The 24,496-nt window shown below is 42.7% G+C and overlaps 1 protein-coding gene across 1 annotated transcript in view; it reads right to left on the reverse strand.

Annotated features, from left to right (window-relative positions):
- Positions 1 to 24,496, reverse strand: part of LOC143774986 (uncharacterized) — an 862,433-nt gene that overhangs the window by 608,189 nt on the left and 229,748 nt on the right. Inside the window, exons 23-24 of the mRNA XM_077262800.1 lie at positions 15,377 to 15,500; positions 13,623 to 13,766 (exon numbers count right to left, since the gene is read on the reverse strand). Coding sequence (XP_077118915.1) covers positions 13,623 to 13,766; positions 15,377 to 15,500 — 268 coding nt within the window. The remainder of the gene's footprint in view (positions 1 to 13,622; positions 13,767 to 15,376; positions 15,501 to 24,496) is intronic.

A 24,496-nucleotide genomic window follows, 5' to 3' on the forward strand; every position in this document is an offset into this window, starting at 1 on the left:
AAGGAGCTCCTATTGTCTTACTTCTCGGAAGAGACATACTACGGGTCCACAAGGCTAGAGGACAGATCAACGGCCCACAAAACGCCCCATATGCTCAGAGACTTGACCTAGGATGGGTCATTGTGGGAGATGTCTGTTTGGGTGGAGCACACAGGCCGACATCAGTCAACAGCATGCTCACCAATACCCTCGAGAATGGACGCCCGTCTCTCTTCCAGCCATGCGAGAGCAGTTTCCTGGTTAAAGAATTGCCACATCACACCCCTCCACCTTGTCCGTTAGCTGATCCTTCCTGTGAAGACCATGCATGCGACGGTGAGCAAGATCATATAGGGTGCACAGTTTTCCACAGGAAAAGAGAAGACAACCAGGTAGCAATGTCCATAGAGGACAGACTGTTCTTGGACATCATGGAGCGAGAGATAGTAAGAGATGAATCAAAGAGTTGGGTCGCACCTTTACCATTCAAACCACAGAGGCAACGCTTACCCAACAACAGAGAACTTGTCTACAGTCGATTTGTCTCCCTTACACGCAAACTGCAGAAGGCACCAGAAACAAAACAACACTTCTTTACCTTCATGGAGAGAATATTCCAGAGTGGCCACGCGGAAATTGCACCTGTACTTCAAGATTCCGAGGAATGTTGGTACTTACCTATTTTCGGCGTGTATCATCCGAAGAAACCAGGTCAGATAAGAGTGGTATTTGACTCAAGTGCCAGATACGAAGGTGTTTCTTTAAACGACGTCTTCCTGTCTTGTCCAGACCTCAACAACAGACTTCTGGGAGTACTTCTTCGTTTCCGCAAAGACGCAGTAGCATTTATGGCCGACATACAACAGATGTTTCACTGCTTCCTTGTTAAAGAAGAACACAGAAACTACTTGAGGTTCTTTTGGTACCGCAATAATGACCCATACAAGGACATCGTGGAATATCGTATGAAGGTTCACATCTTCGGGAACAGCCCTTCCCCTGCTGTCGCTATCTATGGCCTTAGACATTCAGCCAGAGAGGGTGAAGCAAAGTATGGATCGGATGTAAGATCTTTTGTGGAAAAGGATTTCTACGTAGATGACTGCCTGAAATCCACACCCTCAGAGGAGTCGGCAGTCAGTCTCCTGAAAAGGTAGTACAAGAGATGTGGTGCACTCCGCATGGAAAAAAAAAGGTGCAGGCTGAACACAAAGTCACAATGTCTATAGAAAAAACAGCCGCACACTCAAGACTTGCAGGTTTTTACGTGAAAGTTGTATTTTTTATTTTTAGTACAGGCATCACCAAATGCTTATTAGTGTTCAGAGAAAATGACGGATACTTTAAGTTACGGTTAACGTTTCGACCAAGGCTGGTCTTTGTCAAAACCACACTGAAAAACAAACATACAGTGTAAGTACATGATATAGATATGCTGTACATGTATCTGTGACATGAACAATATACAGTAAACAATATATTAACACAATAATATTCACCTAAAACGAGGATCCAATATATACAATACATGCATATTTACAACCTAATATATACAAAACGATATTAACTAGAACCCCTAAGTCCAGGGGTAATGTAGGGACTCCCTATGAACATAAATATTGTAGAATCAGGAGAAGCAAGAGGAGTATGAGAAGGGCTGCCTAGGTATGCCCTGTAAGTAATATCAACACATATACATATATATACAACCACCCAAGAGCCTAATTCCTATTATTGTATTAACCCCTGAGGTCACTAGTCCAATATACAGGAACGAGCAAAAAAGGAGACCGCGGCCGTTATATTACAGACCCTAGGTTCAGCATAAACCATATACATGCAAGAAATCTGCAGGAAAAACATATGCAGGGAAAAAAAATATGCAGGGAAAAAAAACCAAAAACAAAGTAGTCTGCAATCTGCCGGATCCTGGAGCAACATTAACCCCTATCTAGAGTCTCTAATACCACATGTGACACTGACCTTTTAATGGAGGGTAGAAAAGGTACAGAGGCAGTCCGGAGTGGGCTGTGAGGAGAAAATAAACTTATAAGTATCCCACATGTATACCTCTGCGGTGAGAGAATTGCAGATTAATAAGAGTCTAAGTGATTCCCATTAGAAATCCAGGTAATTACCGGAGTCTGCAAGGGTGCTGTAGCACTGAGTCCGTCTCCTTGGTGATGCAGTGTAGAATGGTGACAACCCCCAGTGTTTTAAAGGGAGCCTGTCACCTGAATTTGGCGGGACCAGTTTTGGGTCATATGGGCGGGGTTTTGAGGTGTTTGATTCACCCTTTCCTTACCCGCTGGCTGCATGCTGGCCGCAATATTGGATTGAAGTTCATTTTCTGTCCTCCGGAGTACACGCCTGCGCAAGGCAATATTGCCTTGCACTGGCGTGTACTACGGAGGACACAGCATGAACTTCAATCCAATATTGCGGCCAGCATGCAGCCAGCGGGTAAGGAAAGGGTGAATCAAACACCTCAAAACCCCGCCCATATGACCCAAAACTGGTCCCGCCAAATTCAGGTGACAGGTTCCCTTTAAGCTGAAGGCGTCTGACGTCATTTCCGGGCATGCCCAGTACAGCGCTCCCAACACAGTGCTGGAAGTGCTGTGTCACAGGAGTCTATGTAAACAAGCAGTCTGGCCACGTGGGGATCTATGAATCTGTGTAGTCTGTCTGAGAGGGGGGATGTGCCTGGAGCAAGGCCGTGTGATCTCTGTGAGGAGCTGAAATTGAACACCCCAGGGGAAATGTCTAAACACCAGGTGATGGACGGGAAGGAAGAAAAAAGGGGAAAAATAAAAATAAAAGATTAAGGATTAAAGGGACGGGTAGCCTCTCGGTAGTTATATTGGAAAAATATGCCGGAAAAAATAATAAAGAAAAAATAATAAAGAAGAATAATAAAGAAAAAAATGAAAAAATAAGGAAAAAATTTCCCAGAATATCAGTAAAACGAAAAAAAGGGGATAATAATAATACCGTATATCCCGTAATGAGGAGGGAATAAGATTTTATCGTTGAGCACTTTGTTGTAGCGGTCAGGTTTAGCATTGGAATAGAGATTATTAATTGATGGACAGCAAAAAACCAGACTAATACTAAAGAAAATAATAATGACAATAATGACTGAGAAATAAAAATTAAAAAATAAAAAATAAAAAATAAATAAAAATAAAAAATAAAAGATGAACAAAATGAATGGAATGAGACGGATACATAGAAATAATGAAAAAAGTAAATAAAAATAAATATAAATAAAAAAAAAAAAATAAAAGATAAAAAATAAAAGATAAAAAATAATAAAAATTTAAATGAATGAGATGAGAAAGATCAGAACAATGAAAAACTGAAAAAATGAAGAAAAATAAATAAAAAAGTGAAAAAAATAAAATTTTTTGAAAAAAATTTGGAAAACTAAGAGGACTTACCCTGAGAGTGCAGTGATAGAGGAAAAGAGTGCGATCCACCAGCTTCTGTATATAGTTCTATCATGAAGTCTGAGGCGTGATGGAGAGGAAGGAAGAGGAACAAGGGTTAATTATTGCATAAATATGAAGAGCCTGTAGACTATGGTATGTGGAGAGACTGATGTCGTATGTACCTAGCTGAATACCAAGTCCAGTTCCCTATTGAGCCCCTTAGGTGAAAGGGTCTGTAGTGTATAGATCCAAAAGGCCTCCCTTTGTTTTAATAATTTTACATGATCCCCCCCACGTCTAGGTTTCTCTACTTTTTCAATCACCTGGAAGCGTAATTGTGACACCGAATGGTTGGTCCTAGTAAAGTGATCCGGAAGTGGGAGCCATGTTTTCCTAAGTCTGATGGTGGATTTATGGCTCGAAATCCTATCGCGCACATGCTGAGTCGTTTCGCCTACATATATGAGGCCGCAAGGGCATTTTATCAAGTAGACTACAAAATTGGAATTGCATGTATGAAACCCCTTGATGTCAAACCTCTTGCCAGTGTGTGGGTGTATGATCTCACTTGACTTAATTACATTAGCACAGCAGGCACATCCTAGACAAGGGAACGTGCCTGTTCTTGCGGAGCCTAAAAACTGTTGTTTCGGTTGTCTGGTGAGGCTACCCACATCCGCCCTAACCAGATAATCCCTGATGTTTCTTGGTCTACGTTTGCACATCAGGGTAGGAGATTGAAAGGGGGTTATTTGAGGGTAGGCCTCGGACAGGAGGGGCCAATGTTTGTTAATTACCTTGTATACCAAGGGCATAACAGGGTGATGTGTATGTATGAAAGGGACCCTATCTTTTTTGGGGGTTTGGTTGGCCGGAGGAGGATGATTTTGTAGAATTCTTCGTTTCTCATATTGGAGAATATTGATGGGATATTCTCTCTCCATGAATTTCTGGGACATGTCGTTTAGCCGGGTCTCTGTCAAGTTGGGGTCCGAAACTATATTAGTGACCCTGTGGAATTGTGATCGCGGTAAGCTGTTCCTAGTGGATTTGGGGTGGCAACTTGTGTAGAGGAGTAGATTATTTGAATCTGTAGGTTTCACAAAGATGTCTGTGTCCAAACCACCATGTCCGTTTTTGATCACCAGGGTGTCTAGAAATGGAATTTTCTGTGTATCACTATTAGGTACAAATTGTAGCTCTGGTCTTACCTCATTGATCTGAGAGACAAATAGGGAGAATGTTGCAGCTGGCCCGTTCCATAGACAGAAGACGTCGTCTATGTAGCGGACCCAGCATCCTGAGTATGACTGGAAAAGAGGATTAACATACACGTGACTCTGTTCAAATTGGTCCATGTATAGATTGGCGTAAGCCGGCGCCATATTAGACCCCATGGCTGTCCCACAGATTTGTTGATAGAATTGGTCGCCAAAGAGGAAATAGTTTTCCTCTAGGACTAGGGTCAAAAGGTCCAAAATGAATTGCTGTGACCGGGGGCTAAGGTTAGAGGTCAACAAGTCATTGCTCACGGCCTCCACACCCAAATCATGCTTGATTGAGGTGTAGAGGCTTTTGACATCCAGAGTAGTCAATAGACATTCTGTTTGAATAAAGGACAGTTGTTTGATTGTCCTGATGAAGTGGCCGGTGTCTAAAATAAAAGACCTGGTGTTCTTGACCAGCGGAGTAAGATATTTCTCGAGAAAAATGGATAGTGGAGATAGGATAGAGTCTGTGGACGCCACAATGGGGCGACCTGGAGGGTTGGTCAGGGATTTATGTATCTTAGGAAGAACGTAAAACACTGGTGTAACTGGGTGTGGGTTTGACAGGAAAATTGCAGTTTTTTGATCAATGCAGTTAAGGGTTGCATATTCCTGGAGTATAGTCTCAATTTTCTTTTTGATTTTGACTGTGGGGTCATGGGCAATTTGTTTATAGGTAGAAGTGTCTGAAAGCTGATTCTGGATTTCCCTCATGTAGTCACTAGAATTCATAACGACTATGGCCCCACCTTTGTCTGCTGGTTTAATTGTTATATTTTTATTATTTTTCAATGATTCAATGGCCTGTTTTTCCAATGGTGTTATATTGCTTTTTGTGGGGAAATGGCCCTTCTGGTGTTGTTTAAGGATATCCTGTATATCCCGGTGTATCAGTTCAATGCATGTTTCAGTTGCATGATATGTGTGGGGTGGGTTAAATGAGCTTTTATTAAACAAGCCTAGAGAAGAAATTGATAGTTCGGGAGTAGGAGTCCCCACAGTGGGAGGAGGCTTATTCCCAAGAGTGTCCTGAAGCAAACCAAAGTGTGTTTTGAGTCTAATACTCCGATAGAAATACTGTAGATCCTGTTCAAGTTTAAAACTATCCCAGGCAGGGGTAGGGCAGAATGAGAGCCCACGTTTTAGAACTAAAAGTTCCAATGGGTTTAAAGTGTAACTGCATTGATCAAAAAACTACAATTTTCCTGTCAAACCCACACCCAGTTACACCAGTGTTTTACGTTCTTCCTAAGATACATAAATCCCTGACCAACCCTCCAGGTCGCCCCATTGTGGCGTCCACAGACTCTATCCTATCTCCACTATCCATTTTTCTCGAGAAATATCTTACTCCGCTGGTCAAGAACACCAGGTCTTTTATTTTAGACACCGGCCACTTCATCAGGACAATCAAACAACTGTCCTTTATTCAAACAGAATGTCTATTGACTACTCTGGATGTCAAAAGCCTCTACACCTCAATCAAGCATGATTTGGGTGTGGAGGCCGTGAACAATAACTTGTTGACCTCTAACCTTAGCCCCCGGTCACAGCAATTCATTTTGGACCTTTTGACCCTAGTCCTAGAGGAAAACTATTTCCTCTTTGGCGACCAATTCTATCAACAAATCTGTGGGACAGCCATGGGGTCTAATATGGCGCCGGCTTACGCCAATCTATACATGGACCAATTTGAACAGAGTCACGTGTATGTTAATCCTCTTTTCCAGTCATACTCAGGATGCTGGGTCCGCTACATAGACGACGTCTTCTGTCTATGGAACGGGCCAGCTGCAACATTCTCCCTATTTGTCTCTCAGATCAATGAGGTAAGACCAGAGCTACAATTTGTACCTAATAGTGATACACAGAAAATTCCATTTCTAGACACCCTGGTGATCAAAAACGGACATGGTGGTTTGGACACAGACATCTTTGTGAAACCTACAGATTCAAATAATCTACTCCTCTACACAAGTTGCCACCCCAAATCCACTAGGAACAGCTTACCGCGATCACAATTCCACAGGGTCACTAATATAGTTTCGGACCCCAACTTGACAGAGACCCGGATAAACGACATGTCCCAGAAATTCATGGAGAGAGAATATCCCATCAATATTCTCCAATATGAGAAACGAAGAATTCTACAAAATCATCCTCCTCCGGCCAACCAAACCCCCAAAAAAGATAGGGTCCCTTTCATACATACACATCACCCTGTTATGCCCTTGGTATACAAGGTAATTAACAAACATTGGCCCCTCCTGTCCGAGGCCTACCCTCAAATAACCCCCTTTCAATCTCCTACCCTGATGTGCAAACGTAGACCAAGAAACATCAGGGATTATCTGGTTAGGGCGGATGTGGGTAGCCTCACCAGACAACCGAAACAACAGTTTTTAGGCTCCGCAAGAACAGGCACGTTCCCTTGTCTAGGATGTGCCTGCTGTGCTAATGTAATTAAGTCAAGTGAGATCATACACCCACACACTGGCAAGAGGTTTGACATCAAGGGGTTTCATACATGCAATTCCAATTTTGTAGTCTACTTGATAAAATGCCCTTGCGGCCTCATATATGTAGGCGAAACGACTCAGCATGTGCGCGATAGGATTTCGAGCCATAAATCCACCATCAGACTTAGGAAAACATGGCTCCCACTTCCGGATCACTTTACTAGGACCAACCATTCGGTGTCACAATTACGCTTCCAGGTGATTGAAAAAGTAGAGAAACCTAGACGTGGGGGGGATCATGTAAAATTATTAAAACAAAGGGAGGCCTTTTGGATCTATACACTACAGACCCTTTCACCTAAGGGGCTCAATAGGGAACTGGACTTGGTATTCAGCTAGGTACATACGACATCAGTCTCTCCACATACCATAGTCTACAGGCTCTTCATATTTATGCAATAATTAACCCTTGTTCCTCTTCCTTCCTCTCCATCACGCCTCAGACTTCATGATAGAACTATATACAGAAGCTGGTGGATCGCACTCTTTTCCTCTATCACTGCACTCTCAGGGTAAGTCCTCTTAGTTTTCCAAATTTTTTTCAAAAAATTTTATTTTTTTCACTTTTTTATTTATTTTTCTTCATTTTTTCAGTTTTTCATTGTTCTGATCTTTCTCATCTCATTCATTTAAATTTTTATTATTTTTTATCTTTTATTTTTTATCTTTTATTTTTTTTTTTTTATTTATATTTATTTTTATTTACTTTTTTCATTATTTCTATGTATCCGTCTCATTCCATTCATTTTGTTCATCTTTTATTTTTTATTTTTATTTATTTTTTATTTTTTATTTTTTAATTTTTATTTCTCAGTCATTATTGTCATTATTATTTTCTTTAGTATTAGTCTGGTTTTTTGCTGTCCATCAATTAATAATCTCTATTCCAATGCTAAACCTGACCGCTACAACAAAGTGCTCAACGATAAAATCTTATTCCCTCCTCATTACGGGATATACGGTATTATTATTATCCCCTTTTTTTCGTTTTACTGATATTCTGGGAAATTTTTTCCTTATTTTTTCATTTTTTTTCTTTATTATTCTTCTTTATTATTTTTTCTTTATTATTTTTTCCGGCATATTTTTCCAATATAACTACCGAGAGGCTACCCGTCCCTTTAATCCTTAATCTTTTATTTTTATTTTTCCCCTTTTTTCTTCCTTCCCGTCCATCTCCTGGTGTTTAGACATTTCCCCTGGGGTGTTCAATTTCAGCTCCTCACAGAGATCACACGGCCTTGCTCCAGGCACATCCCCCCTCTCAGACAGACTACACAGATTCATAGATCCCCACGTGGCCAGACTGCTTGTTTACATAGACTCCTGTGACACAGCACTTCCAGCACTGTGTTGGGAGCGCTGTACTGGGCATGCCCGGAAATGACGTCAGACGCCTTCAGCTTAAAACACTGGCGGTTGTCACCATTCTACACTGCATCACCAAGGAGACGGACTCAGTGCTACAGGACCCTTGCAGACTCCGGTAATTACCTGGATTTCTAATGGGAATCACTTAGACTCTTATTAATCTGCAATTCTCTCACCGCAGAGGTATACATGTGGGATACTTATAAGTTTATTTTCTCCTCACAGCCCACTCCGGACTGCCTCTGTACCTTTTCTACCCTCCATTAAAAGGTCAGTGTCACATGTGGTATTAGAGACTCTAGATAGGGGTTAATGTTGCTCCAGGATCCGGCAGATTGCAGACTACTTTGTTTTTGGTTTTTTTTCCCTGCATATTTTTTTTCCCTGCATATGTTTTTCCTGCAGATTTCTTGCATGTATATGGTTTATGCTGAACCTAGGGTCTGTAATATAACGGCCGCGGTCTCCTTTTTTGCTCGTTCCTGTATATTGGACTAGTGACCTCAGGGGTTAATACAATAATAGGAATTAGGCTCTTGGGTGGTTGTATATATATGTATATGTGTTGATATTACTTACAGGGCATACCTAGGCAGCCCTTCTCATACTCCTCTTGCTTCTCCTGATTCTACAATATTTATGTTCATAGGGAGTCCCTACATTACCCCTGGACTTAGGGGTTCTAGTTAATATCGTTTTGTATATATTAGGTTGTAAATATGCATGTATTGTATATATTGGATCCTCGTTTTAGGTGAATATTATTGTGTTAATATATTGTTTACTGTATATTGTTCATGTCACAGATACATGTACAGCATATCTATATCATGTACTTACACTGTATGTTTGTTTTTCAGTGTGGTTTTGACAAAGACCAGCCTTGGTCGAAACGTTAACCGTAACTTAAAGTATCCGTCATTTTCTCTGAACACTAATAAGCATTTGGTGATGCCTGTACTAAAAATAAAAAATACAACTTTCACGTAAAAACCTGCAAGTCTTGAGTGTGCGGCTGTTTTTTCTATAGACATAGTCTCCTGAAAAGGGCACAAGAAATGCTCGCTTCATCCAATTTGAGGTTGCACAAAATTGCTTCCAACAGCCAGAAACTAATGGCAGCCTTTCCCTCTCAAGATTACTCAACCGATTTAAAAGACTTGGATTTAAGCACAGACTCCCTTCCCATGCAGCGGAGCCTGGGTCTACTCTGGGATTTGAAAAAGGATGCATTCACCTTCCAGATCAGCGAAGAAGAGAAACCCTTCACGCGTAGAGGCGTCCTGTCCGTTGTGAACAGCTTGTACGATCCTCTGGGATTTGTAACCCCTGTAACTATCCAAGGTAAAATGATGTTGAGAGACTTCACCCAAGAGACATCCGATTGGGATGATCCGCTTCCCAGCGATAAAAAAGAATTGTGGGAAAGATGGAAAAATTCTTTAGAAACCCTGTCAAGTCTCTACGTGGCACGACCATATGCTTCTGTGCCTTCATCAGAAATCAAGGTGCAAAGGCTTTGTATCTTCTGCGATGCTTCAACCAAGGCAATTGCAGCAGTGGCATATTCGAAAACAACTGACATCAATGAACAATGCCACATAAGGCTTGTTATGAGCCGGACAAAATTGGCCTCACTCCGTGAACACACAGTACCCAGACTGGAACTCTGTGCAGCTGTGCTGGCAGTAGAGTTAGCTGAGCTTATCTCGACAGAAATGGACCTGGAAATCAAGGAAGTCGAGTTCTACACTGACAGCAAGGTAGTGCTGGGGTACATTTGCAATGAAACTCGTCGCTTCTATGTCTATGTCAGCAATCGGGTGCTAAGGATCAGGAGATCCACCGAACCTAAACAGTGGCACTATGTGTCCACGCACCACAATCCGGCGGACCACGCAACCAGATCCGTTGAAGCAAGACAACTTAAGGACACAACCTGGTTCACCGACCCTACATTCTTATACCATTCGACGCCATATGTGGACGAGTCAAACATCTTTGAATTGGTGGATCCAGAGGCAGATGAGGAAATCCCTCCTCAGGTATCCGTTCTACGTACGGTGACTAAAGACAATCACCTCAAATCCCACCGTTTCACCAGGTTCTCAACTTGGAATTTGCTTGTTCGTGCCCTCGTTCGTTTAATTCCTCAGACCAGTTGCGGAACTTGTCTTACTGTTTTCGCCAAAAGAGCTGTGTGTGGCATCGGTTGATGCCAAGCGGGGAGTGTTCTGCCCTTCCTAATGAAGGACAGGGGTTCGTTTCAAGCATTAAAAGGTTAACTATTATTATAGTTCTGGTTTTGTTGTGTTATAGCACCACCCAGTGGTGGATAAATTTATAACCTGTGTTTTCCATGAATAATAGAGTGTTGCATTGTGGGTTTCAGCAAAGCATCATGGGATTGGGGAATTCCCCAGCCTTTTCTCTTGTATTTCCTGTTCACTCGTGTTATTCAGCTGTGTTGGAACTACTTCATTTACCTGCCACCCTGGTTAGTTTATCTGGTAAGATTGCGATCCTTGTTCTGGTAATATATTGTTCTATAGAATGTGATTACTGTATAGCAGCCAGTACACAGGAAATGTGGTTACCAGAAATCTGCTGTATGTGGTTATGTAGAGGTTGCACCATACTGTGTGTTTCCCTGTTGGTTGCAGTTGTGTTATCGTTTAGCCCAATACTTATACATATCATTTGTATTCTTCTAGTTTTACCGCGCTCATGTTTACCAATAAACAAGTTAGACTACAGAGAACAGTCCGCTTATTTGGGAGACAGAAGTGGTTTATGCCGTATGTCGGATCACACACCGTATCAACGTGTATGAAGACAGAACAATCATACTTTGCATAGGGAGCTATGTGGGCTCCATGCTATATATAGAGAGCTATGTGGGCCCCATGCTATATATAGGGAGCTGTGTGGGCCCCATGCTATATATAGGGAGCTGTGGCTGCCTCATGATGTGTTTTGGGGTTCATATTACTGTGTATAGGCAGATGTTGGGGCCATCACACTGTGTATAGGAAGATTTGGTGGACATCATACTGTATATAGGAAGCTGTGAGGGCATCCTTCTTTGTCTAAGAGCTGTGGGGGCCATCAAGCTGTGCGTAGGGGAGATGTGTAGCCATCATACTATGTATAAGCAGCTTTAAGGACCCCATACTGTATATAGGGAATTGTCATGGATATTCTACTGTACATATGGGGCTGTTCCTTTTCTGTTTTATCTACTGCAGATCTACTGTACCAGTTCTCTGAATGCTGTGCTCTGTCTAGCCTCACCTGCATCACTGATTTGCAGCTTTCTGTGTGCAGTTTGTGTGTTCTTTATGCCTATGTACACGTTCATAGGCATAAAGCTGCCAATCAGTAGTGAGGGCGGGTTTATACATAGAACATGAATATCGAGAACTACATGGCAACAGATTTGCTACTCTTTTCAATGCTAATCTCCTGCTAATTAGGGTCTCTGCCAACAATGCTTTCAGATGAAGTAGCACAAACCTGGTGATGGAATCTCTTTACACAGATCTTCAACTGACTACATATAAAAACTAATTATAAAAACTTAACAGATGGCTCTCTAAACTGTGCAAATCTAATGTTGCCTGCGACTATGCTACTTGTACAGAGTGGCAGTTGATAATGAGCAACCACCTACGCAAATAGTGTAGATACATTAGAGTAACAATGTAGCGTGCTGCAAATACAGCTTACAGAATAACAACATATCTGTACATGAAAGCCTCTTGTTATATATCTAAAAGGATGCAAACATTTCATAGCACTTTAAACATTCAGAATAAAATGGAATGTGGAAAATAAAAAAAATGAAGAATAATTTTACAGATGAAGTTGCTATATTTATGTGATCAAATACACTTAATGTACCGATTTGAGTAGTCAAAAGAAAAATATATCAAAACATTTCACATTTTTAAATGTGTGCTGTGGATTGATGTCATCCATAAATTACTATAGATTGGTCCCTTTTAGGTGGATAAGAAATGAATAAAGCTGTGTTACAATTTTTTTTATAGTCTTTCACAACATGATAGAAAATTGGCTCAAATATTCTGTAATATGACTCACATATTTCACACATGTTATCTACTAAGACGCTTAATTAAATGCCCCATTAATGCATTTCCATTCCAAGCATGCAATAGGCAATACATTGCTTGAAATATTCTACCTAACTGCAAAGATAATGTTTTGGGTAACAAAGAAAAACAACATAGGATAGATGTGGGTACGTTGTTCGGCATCTTCCTGTTTTGTCCAGATGGAGAAAGGTTACAAAGAATGACTCTACAAGTCTATTCTTCACCCGCATTACACAGATAATTAATCCATTGATTTGAATAGGCACTGTATAATGCTTACCTTCCCCAATGGTAGTTCTACTGCAGGGAAATCAAGGGAAGCGGTCATGTCCTCAATGTTAATCTACAGGTTAATAGCATATTAAAGCCAAGCAGCAGCTGCACTAGAAGCTGGAAAGAAATTAACTGTATTCCTCCCAGGAAGCTACAGCTTTCAGTCATAGAGGCGCACCCGATGCGGCTTCAGTCACCACTGCCTAGTGAGCGGCAGCTCTGACCACCCCCTGGCACTGACTGTCAGCCGCCTCTGTACAGATGACCTGCTGAGTCGCCTGTCAGTGCAACACTAAAACAAAACAACATGTCAGCTATTCTCTATTTAAATCTTCTCTGTTCCAAAAAAATCAGATTATAAATATTTCAATATCTGCTCACAACTACATTTCCTAATTCCATTGTTCTGCTCCTATGGGACCCCTAACAGGCCAGACACAGTAGGCGCTAACAGAACATATTGACTAAAATAGAGTTTGCCTTGTTTCTGGCATTTTTACCCAAATCTGTGACAAAGGCTTCAAAGCAGATGTAAATATCATGCACATCAAAATAATAATGTTGTGGTGTACAGACTTAAAAACAATGGAAGCTTTTATTATGTTTGATAAAATAAATAAAATGTATGTTTCGAGACAGTAAAATATACAATGACATTACCTAAGACATGGGCCACTCTTGAAGGCTGAATAACATTATCCTGTGATCGTCCATCAGTCACCAATAATATCAGATGAGGAGATAAAGGCCTCATTCCTTTAGACACTTGAAACATCTCCTTTAGAACATGTCCAATGCCTCGACCTTAACGATATACATAGATAATTATGTTATTTTTACGTGATTATGAGGTATTCAGCTATAACTTTAATTCTAAAAGTGGCAGATGAGCTTTAAGTCTGAATCCTTGCATCTAACATGTATCAATATGAACCATATAAAATCAATAAATGTTGGTGCAAACAAGTGAGGTTTCTGATGACTGGTTAAAAAATCAGACCATTAAAAAGTTTGGCTGCTCTAGGCCACACTGCTGCCTTTATTGAGCTGTTGTAAAAATTATCTTTATGTAGATTTTACAAATTAATGAGAATTTGAATTCCCATCTCCAAGATCATATCCCAATATAGACAAGACACCTATTGACGCCTCTCCATTACTAACCCGTAGGTTTGATGCCACCGGGTAATACAAAGGAGACATCACCCCCACAAATATGAACCGCACTGGCCACCGCTACAGGGAAAGTGGAAAGAGCTGGGCCAAGCGCTAGAATGGGTGCATCTAATAGAGCGGCTGCGGGCTTCTGTTTCTAGGCTGGGGGTGCCAATATCAATCACCACTTACCAGCCTGAGATACTAGCTCCCAGCTGTCTGCTTTAGCAAGGCTAGTTGTCAAAAATGGGGAGGGGGGACCCCATGCTATTTTTTAAATTATTTATTTAAGTAATTAAAAAAAACAGAGTGGGGACCCTTCTATTCTTGATAACCAAACATACTAAAGTTGACAGCTGAGGGTTGCAGCCCCCAGCTGTCAGTTTTGCCTGGCTGGTTATCAAAAATACATGGGAGCCTATGTCTTTTTTTATTATTTATTTAGATTGGAGGCGCTCCTGGTCCCACTGTTATTAGTGTGACAGCAGGCGTAGGCTGATGGGAGCAGTAGTCCCATCAGCCCACACCAGTGACTGAAGGTGAGCTTTATACTTCCGATTACAGCTGTGGGCTCACGCTATCATTTTACAGTGTGGGAACCTCGGCTCTCTGACCTGTGGTAATGATTTTACCGCTGATCAGAAGCAGTGTTTGCCGCGTTGTCATGCACATGACAGCGTGACAAACACCCGGTGTTCAGGGGACCGAACCCGGAGAGTAATGTGGACTTCCTAGTGAAGTCTGTGTTTGGTGTCCATGCCCAAACAGTAGGTGTTCGATACGGACGCCGAACTTTACTGTTCGGGTTCATCAATCTCTAGTTACAACCACTAACATATAACTAACTCACTATATGATACCATGGGTATCTAAGCTACTGCAATGCCCTGCACATGGAGTAAGCAATCAAAGAAACTATATTTCTAATTAGAGGTGAAAGGTCTGTCCCTATGTGTGTAAATAGTGAGAGATCTGTTAATCAATGTGATCATGGTGGAGAGAATCCAGCTGGGGACCTGGCTCAGTATGTTTATTCTGAAATGCCACAACATTTCAGAGTAATGCTTACCTTTTCACATATGTGCATACAATGTCTAATTCATGCTACCTATGTTTCAAGCAGCATGAATCTGATGACAAGATGCCTTTAAAATGTGATATGTGTCAGAAAATAAAAAATTGTCATCAATGGATTAGAAATTATGTCTAAATGTTGTTTAAAAACAGAAGATTTGCTACATTGTTCACACAGTGCCTACCTGTGTTGGTGTTGCCTCCTAAATACTGCATGTTTCGAATGGCTTTCAAAACAGAATTCCTCTCCTTGTGTTGATCCAAATGAAACTCAGTTCTTGGTTCTTCACTGTATCGAACAATAGCAATCTAATAAACAATAGGAATTACTTGTCAGCAGTATGATTGAAGCATATTCCATATATTTATGGTTAAATACAAATATATATGTATTTTTCTTGGCTGAATTTCATAAAAACACTATCAAGTTTATCTGGTTTCAGGTGTGATTTTCATATTACCCACATCTGTTACTTGGCACAGATGAGTTTGAATGATTATCACATGCTTTAAGCAAAGTTCTTTACCCACAATTTTGGAAAGATGCCAACAATTGTGTCCAGCCGATTATCGAGGAGTTGTGTGAAATAATGTGCAATTTGCCTCTTTTTTTGTTTCTTTGTGTTGTTCCAATACACCCAAAGAAAATAAACATGTTCAATTACAACAATTCTCTGGGAGAAATGCTTCATTTTCTGGAACAATTTCAAGAGTGCCAACACTTTTGGCCTTGACTGTGCATACCATATACTGTATATATATATAACTCGAATTTATTGTTTGTACATGTCCCCGCTTAATTGTAAAGTGCTACGGAATATGTTGGCGCTATATAAATAAAAATTATTATTATTATATACTGACATGCAAAAGGGTAATAATGTTTTCAATTTTTAGGCTCCATATCTCACCACCCGCTACTGCTTCAAACGTGAGAATAACATCACTTTATAGACAATCATTTTGGCTACTTCATACATAAATTTGACTTGCAACTACTTAGCATATGATCAGTTATGTAGATTCTTGTTATGTCACTGCATTGTTGCTGTTTTGCTCCTGGTGGTGGAAAAATCTTTTTTTTTCACATATAGTACAAAATACAACTTGTTCTCATATTCACTAATAGCTCAGTGTGTTATTAGGCTGAGTCACTGATTCAAATCAAGGAGCATGAAGATTTCCCAAGAAAAAAGAAACAACATTATTTAGCTCATCAATAGTAGTCATTTGGCTAAGAAAATAGCCAAACTTCATCATGTGTGTGCCCTGACAGTTGGGATATTATGAAATGCAGTCCGTCCATCCATTCAAAAGCCAAGAGGTGGATGTCCAGGCAAAATATTGGAGTCATCAAGTCAGGTCATTACAAGGTCTATCAGTTGTACCATGACATAATAGTGAGTTTACAGATGTCTGTGCAAGCACCATCTGATGCATGTTACACAAGTCTGGAATGGTGACCTGAAAAAGGTGAAGAAGCCTCGACTTCAATATCGTCATAAGAAGCGTCAGCTCAAGTTTGCAAAAAAGTATGAAAAGTGGAAAGTAGACGATTGAAAATTGATGATTTGAAGCAATGAGATGAAAGTCAATAGACTAGGCTCTGATCATCGCAAATGAGGAAACAAAGAAAAAAGAGGCTAATGGATTGAGAAATTGAAGCAACTGTCAAGTTCGGTGGAGAAAGCCTGATGATATTGGGTTGTTTCACACCAAAGGTGTTGGCTACTTAACCAGGATTGATGGTGGTCTCAATGTGGGGCTATATGCAAGTACCCTAGAAGACGAGTTACACTGACCAGCAAAAGGTTAACAATGTTTTGAACTTTTGACTTTCATGCTCCATAATTAACCATCCACTACTGTTTCGAACTTGAGACTACCATCATTCTAAAGAAAATCATATTGGCTATCTCAAACATAAATTTGAGTTGCAACTATATAGCATATGATTAGTTATGCAGATTGTTGTCATGTCACTGCATCGTTACTGTTTTGCAACATTTTGTAAAAATCTAAATTTTAATTTTTATTATTTTGTTAGTATTTTGTAAATCCACCATTGTTTTCAACACTGCCTGAATCCTTCTGGGCATGCTCTCGATCAGATTCAAGCATTTCTCTACCAAAATCTGATCCCAAGTCTTGTCTACACGTTCCCAAAGTTGGTGCATTCTGGTCAACTGACTTGGGTATGTATACAGCTTTTTCTTCATCTCTACTCACAAGTGTTTGATAGGGTTGACGTCTGGAGATTGTGGGGACCAATCCAGAACCTGTACTTCATTGTCATTGAACTATTTCTTCAACAATCTTGATGTATGCCTTGGGCCTTTATCCTGCTGGAATACCATGTTGTCCTTTTCATACTGTGGTGCAGTGACCAATGTTACAGCCAGGGAGCGCTGTGTGTGCGCTGCAGGATGCACTTGGATGTATAAATGTGGTGGTGAGGGAAAATCCGGCAGGATTATAAATAGCCGGTATGTGTGTCGCAGAGGAGGACACTCTGCGCTGTCAGTCTAAAGTTATGTTGTGTTCTGGGACCTGTAGTCCCACAAGTAATTGTGTAGTTCTAATGGGAGATTGGCAGGGCTACTAGTTATGAGAGATGGGAGGGTCAAACTAGCCACGCACACCCACACACCCACCCAGGGGAGTGGTTAAGGGTATATAATGTGACCAGGGTTTGGGTCACATAGGTCCTGTGTATGGATCCGTTTGTTCCTGTGCAAGGTCCTGGACGGTCGGTGTTGGAGTCTCCTGTGAGTGGAGTCGTCCTGGAAGCACCTAGAGACCGTAGACCTGGACGGACGGTGTTGGAGTCTCCTGTGAGTGGAGTCATCCTGGAAGCACCTAGAGACCGTAGACCTGGACGGTCAGTGTTGGAGGCTCCTGGGAGTGGAGTCAACCTGGAAACACCTAGAGACCGTAGACCTGGATGGTCTGTGTTGAGGACCTGGGACTGACAAGAAGTCAGCGTGAGGAGTGGAACTCATGAAAGGTAACCCCGGACTAGGGGATTGTAATATATGGCAGAGAAGTTTATCTGCTGCATGAACAGACTGGTGGTTGTGATAAGTTCATGGACATAATGAAATAGACTGTATGTCATGTGGTTTATGAAGTTTAATAAACCGGATTTGACCAGATTTGTGTGAGGTACTGTTATGGACCTGGTGGTTAGGAGCACCCAGAATGACCTGATGGTTAAAACGGAAAACCTGGGACAAGCTCTGAGGAGGTGGTAACTCTACTGACCGCAATCCCTAATCCTATCACACACACTATAAATAGCAGTGGAGCGTACCTAACTCTCCCTAGACGCCTCTTCACAGCCTAAGAGCTAACTACCCCTAAAGGTAGAAATAGCAGCCTACCTTGCCTCAGAGAAATTCCCCAAAGTAAAGGTAGCCCCCCACAAATATTGACTGTGAGTTAAGAGGGAAGTGACAAACACAGGAATGAAACAGATTTTAGCAAAGGAGGCCGGATCTTCTCTAAATAGACAGAAGATAGGAAAGGGAACTATGCGGTCAGAATTAAAAACTACAAAAACCACGCAGAGTGTGCAAAAAGACCTCCACACCGACTCACGGTGTGGAGGTGCAGCTCTGCACTCCCAGAGCTTCCAGCTAGCAAGGAAATATCATAATAGCAAGCTGGACTAGAAACATAGCATGTACAGAGAAATAAATTCGAAAACTAATGAACAGCAAATGAACTAGCATGGACTTAGCTTCTGCTGGAGTAGACAGGTCATCTGAGAAATCCAAGAGAGATCTGAACAAGTACTGAGACATTGACAGCTGGCATGAACTAACGACCTGAGCAGAGTTAAATAGGGAAACAAGCAGAAGCAATAAGCAAGGGCAGCTGAGAAAGCCAACCTCAAAGATCAGCAGTTCCACTCAAAGCCACCAGAGGGTGTCCAAGGACCGAACTCACCAAAGTACCATTCACGACCACAGGAGGGAGCCCGAGAACGGAATTCACAACAAGGTACCATGCCTGAGTGCTTGAATCCTATGCCAAGCGAGTGTCCCCCAACACACTCAGGTAGCGTATCACCACATTTGGTGTTTCGAATGCAGGCAACGGTCCAAGAAGCACATATTGCAGCGCCGGCTGATCTGAGCCAGAGGAGTAAACGGTCTGACAACCGTGTGTAACAGACAGGAGTCTGTGCTATGCTGACCGGGGTCAGTGAGAGACTGAAGTTTTTTTTAATCAAGTCAGCTTGCTGTGGCTCGGTGAGGTCACGAAGTTTGCTGTGGCTCGGCGGGGTCACAAAGGTGACAAGCATCTTGCTGTGGATTGTCGGGTCCACGAAGGTGACAAGCGTCTTGCTGTGGATCGGCAGGTCCACGAAGTCTGCGGTGCAGAGCCTTGTGAAGTGTAGTTGCAGTTGCAATAAAGAGAAGAAAAAAAAAGACATTGCTGGTCCAGAGCGTGCAGATTCTTAAAGGGCCAGTGCAAGGCCAGAGTCACAGTGGTGTACTGTGCGAACTTGGGCCTGAGAGTACTGTGGGGGGGTCCACGGGGTGTACCCCAGGGAAGGGGTGGTGTCCCTAAAAGGGTAGTGTCCCAAAAATGGTGTGGAAAACCCAAAAAGGGATGTTGCCCAAAAAGGGGTGGAGTCCCAAAAAGGGGCGGCATCCAAAAAGGGAGTTGGTGTCCAAAAGGGGGTAGAGTTCCTTAAGGGGGTGGAATCCCTAAAGGGGGCAGAGGCCCAAAAGGGGGTGGAGCCTCCTGAAACTAAAGGGGTGGCACAAACGGACTGTTGCCAGACACAATGGTACTATGTGTGTCCAATTTGCCCTGTGAACTACCCTCCTGGTAAGAAGCTGCATGGGTGTGTTCTAGAGTTAAATGCAGATGTAGAGGATGTTTTTGGTCTGGTTGATTCAGAGAGCGCGGTGACCCTGGTAAGGGCTGTTGAAGATAAATTTCTAATGTCTGAAAGGAAGATTGAGGTCAGATGCATCCATGGGGACACTAAGGTTTATCCAGTGGCCTTGGTGCAACTTGAGACGGTCAAGAGCCATACAAGTCTGGAGGCCGCCATAGTTCCTAACCTACCTTGTGCGGTGATAGTAGGCCGGGACTGTAAGTTATTCTCAGTGAGAAATAACCGTAGGCACTACTATCGGAGGTGGTGCTCAAGTAGGTGCCCAAACCTTATAATTATGAAAAGTAACTTGGCACACACGTGATCAGATGCTTGTGTGATTTAATAAGAAGAGAGTACATACAAACGTTTCGGTCATAGACCTTCTTCAATGTACCTCTCTCTGAGAGTCTATTTGATGAGCGGATTTTATAGGGGAGGAAATAGTCCCCTTAATGCGTCTGGTGGTGATGACTATGATCTGAGCGCTAGTGAGGCTCTATGATGTCTCCGTTCAGGACGCGGTGTCCACCGCTTGTCCTCAGTGTAACACTGAGGACAAGCGGTGGACACCGCGTCCTGAACGGAGACATCATAGAGCCTCACTAGCGCTCAGATCATAGTCATCACCACCAGACGCATTAAGGGGACTATTTCCTCCCCTATAAAATCCGCTCATCAAATAGACTCTCAGAGAGAGGTACATTGAAGAAGGTCTATGACCGAAACGTTTGTATGTACTCTCTTCTTATTAAATCACACAAGCATCTGATCACGTGTGTGCCAAGTTACTTTTCATCATGTAAGTTATTCTCAGACTTGTGGGAGGAGGGCATTCCTCTGCAGCACAAGGATGGAAGTCTCATTACTGTTGCAGGGGCATACATTAAGACAGGAATACATCCCAAAATTGACGGGTCAGACATCGGGGTGACCAGTGTGAAGGGTTTGTCTGCCCAACTTACTAACATGATGTCACCTGACATGTACCCAAGATGACTGGTAGTGGTGTGTTAAATAAAACCTGTGTAGCTGACACCCAATTAGAAAGCAACTTGAGCGTTCACCATGTTGTGGGGTGTGACACAGACTCTGGGGGTGACTGTGACGTTTCATTACCAGTAGCAACTACTAGAGCTGAGTACGAGGTTGTGCGGACAGAAACACTGACACAGGGGAACGACTGTGCTCCACAAGGTGACGTCAGGATGGCGGGGCAGCCATACCAGAAAATATGACCTGCGTAAGTGGCGACTGCTGGTTCCAGGATAACCAGCTGGGTGGTGGTGACTCCCATGCAGACGAGGACGCCAGCGGGAAAGAGTGCAGTATAGCCGACTCAAGTACAAGTGGCAAGTCTTCCTCCCATCGCTGGAGACGTAAAAGAGGAAAAGGGGCTGAACAAATTGCACCCAGTGAGAAGGTTGATAAAGAGGAGGTCCAGGATCTCGCTAATGAGTTGTCTCATGAGAAGCAAAAGGTATCAGATTTACAGGCCGAGTTAAGGCATCTGAGACAAGCAGCTGAGCACCAGGTAGATGAACTGGAGAAGGAAGTGTCTGAGCTCAAACATCACCTGTCAACCTGGCAAAGTGTGAACAAAACCTTAAGGGAAGATGTGGAAGGGCTCAGAGAAGCATTAAGTGGTCTTCTGCAAGAGAAGGAGATGCTGGTCGAAGACTTAAAGCTGCAGTACCAGAGTGGTAACGAGGTGAAGCTGCCAGTGCCCATCCTGGCCAGGGATCTGGAAGAGTAAAGAGGAGGAAGAATTGGCGCTAAAAGCAGAACAAGACAGTCACCCGGTCATGGCAGATGTCTTCGTGGAAAGGTCTGAGGCAAAAAGGGAGCTGTATATCCATGAAGAGAGTGAGACCTTGCTCTTCAAGACTGGGATTGATGTACCCAAAGAGGTGCAAGAAGCCTGTACCAGTGAAGGTGTGCATGAGGCCTTTAGGAAAACAGTGGAAGCATGTACTGTGAACTGGGCCCCAGAGACAAAGCAGTTGGTGATACTGTCCACTAAGGAAGTCACAGTTAAGCGGGTAGCTATCCTGAAGGATATGCACCTACAATGTCTTCGCACAAAACAAATGATCCTGTTGAGGAACAAGGAAGCAGCTCAACGTTTGGAGCATGCCAGGAAAGCGCAAAGTCGGCTGGGCTTTTGTGGAAGACGTTGTTCGAGTACCCAGAAATCTGGTGGGGAAAGTCATTGGTAGATTTGGAAAAGTGATGCAGGACCTGGTGAATAGATCCGGTGTGGCAAGAGTCAGGATTCCAGATGTTGGCGAAGTCCAGGTAACTGGTGAAGATGAGATGGTTCCATTTGTTGTAATTGGCTCAGTAGATAGCCTTAGGAGCATTCGAGTGCTTCTTGAATACCGGGTGACGTATCTAAAGGAGATAGAGCAGCTAAGACTGGAACGTCTAAAGATTAATAAACAGCTGCAGAATATAAGATGTCGACCACTTCCAACCCAGGGTATGGAGATACGAAAAGATACCCTAAAGAATAGAAGAGTCCAAAGAAGTGACTCCTCTGTTAGCTCAGGGCTGAGTGACCGAAGTGGGAGACCTGGTAGCAGATGTAGTAGCGAAGGGTCAGACTCAGACCAGACAGTCAGCTCGACTGTAAGTGGGTTGACAAAAAAGGGTCTGCTGACACCGACGGATGGTGACTCAAGGGTTGAAGCCCAGGGCAGACAAACTGACCGCTGGGGGCAGGGGAGGCCTATCAAAGGTGACGTGGGTTCCCGGTATCGGAACCCTGGGTTTATGTCATGTGTCCACCCCAATAGGGCTGAACAAAGGGGGGAGGTATGTGGTGCAGTGACCAATGTTACAGCCAGGGGGCGCTGTGTGTGCGCTGCAGGATGCACTTGGATGTATAATTGTGGTTGCTGAGAGAAAGTCCAGCAGGATTATAAATGGCCGGTATGTGTGTTGCAGAGGAGGACACTCTGCGCTGTCAGTCTAAAGTTATGTTGTGTTCTGGGACCTGTAGTCCCACAAGTAATTGTGTAGTTCTAATGGGAGATTGGCAGGGCTAGTTATGAGAGATGGGAGGGTCAAACTAGCCACACACCCACACTCCCACCCAGGGGAGTGGTTAAGGGTATATAATGTGACCAGGGTGTGGGTCACACAGTTCCTGTGTATGGATCCATTTGTTCCTGTGCAAGGTCCTGGACGGTCGGTGTTGGAGTCTCCTGTGAGTGGAGTCGTCCTGGAAGCACCTAGAGACCGTAGACCTGGACGGTCAGTGTTGGAGGCTCCTGGGAGTGGAGTCATCCTGGAAGCACCTAGAGACCGTAGACCTGGACGGTCTGTGTTGAGGACCTGGGATTGACGTGAAGTCAGCGTGAGGAGTGGAACTCCTGGAAGGTAACCCCGGACAAGGGGATGGTAATATATGGCAGAGAAGTTTATCTGCTGCATGAACAGACTGGTGGTCGTGATAAGTTCATGGACATAATGAAATAGACTGTATGTCATGTGGTTTATGAAGTTTAATAAACCGGATTTGACCAGATTTGTGTGAGGTACCGTGCCTGAGTGCTTGAATCCTATGCCAAGCGAGTGTCCCCCAACACACTCAGGTAGCGTATCACCACAATACCTATAATATTCAAGTGAACGAAGTAACTCATCTTTTATGATACTCATATATGGCTCCTCATTGAAACAACCATTGATCCTGGTCAAGTGCCCAACGCCTTTGGCTGTTAACCAACCCCATATCATCATGCCTCCTCCACTGAACTTGACTGCTGCTTCAATTTCTTGATCCATTACCCCTTTTACTTGTTTCCTCCAGACCCATTTGCATCTATCTGAGCCTAGTCTATTGACTTTTGTCTCATTCTACAAATCACCCATCACCAATCTTCCACTGTCCACTTTTCGTACTTTCTTTTTGCAAACTTGAGTCGACGCTTCTTATGATGATATTATAGTCAAGGCTTCTTCATCATTCCAGACTTATGTAACATGCATCACTCGGTGCTTGAATGAATGTCTAAGATCTCACTATTACAAAGCACCTCAACTGCCGTGTTTTTTGCATCCAGAACTGATAGACTTTGTGATTAGCCGACTTGTTGACTCTGATATTTTGCGTGGAAGTCCACTTCTTGGCTTTTGAATGGATGGACGGACTTTATTTTGTATTCTTCCACCTGTCATGGCATTCACATGGTGTAGTTGGCAATTTTCTTGTCTGAAAGGCCACTATGGATGAGCTGGATGATGATGTTTCTCTTTTCTTGGGACATCTTCACTGACAACGCAGTGACATGACAAAAATCGGCATAACTAATCATATGCTAAATAGTTGCAACTTGCAAGTCAAATTTATGTATGAGATAGCCAAGATAATTAGCTATAAAATGATGGAGTTCTCACATTTGAA

The sequence above is a fragment of the Ranitomeya variabilis genome, chromosome 5 (assembly GCF_051348905.1).
Source record: "Ranitomeya variabilis isolate aRanVar5 chromosome 5, aRanVar5.hap1, whole genome shotgun sequence".
Classification (NCBI taxonomy): Eukaryota; Metazoa; Chordata; class Amphibia; order Anura; family Dendrobatidae; genus Ranitomeya; species Ranitomeya variabilis.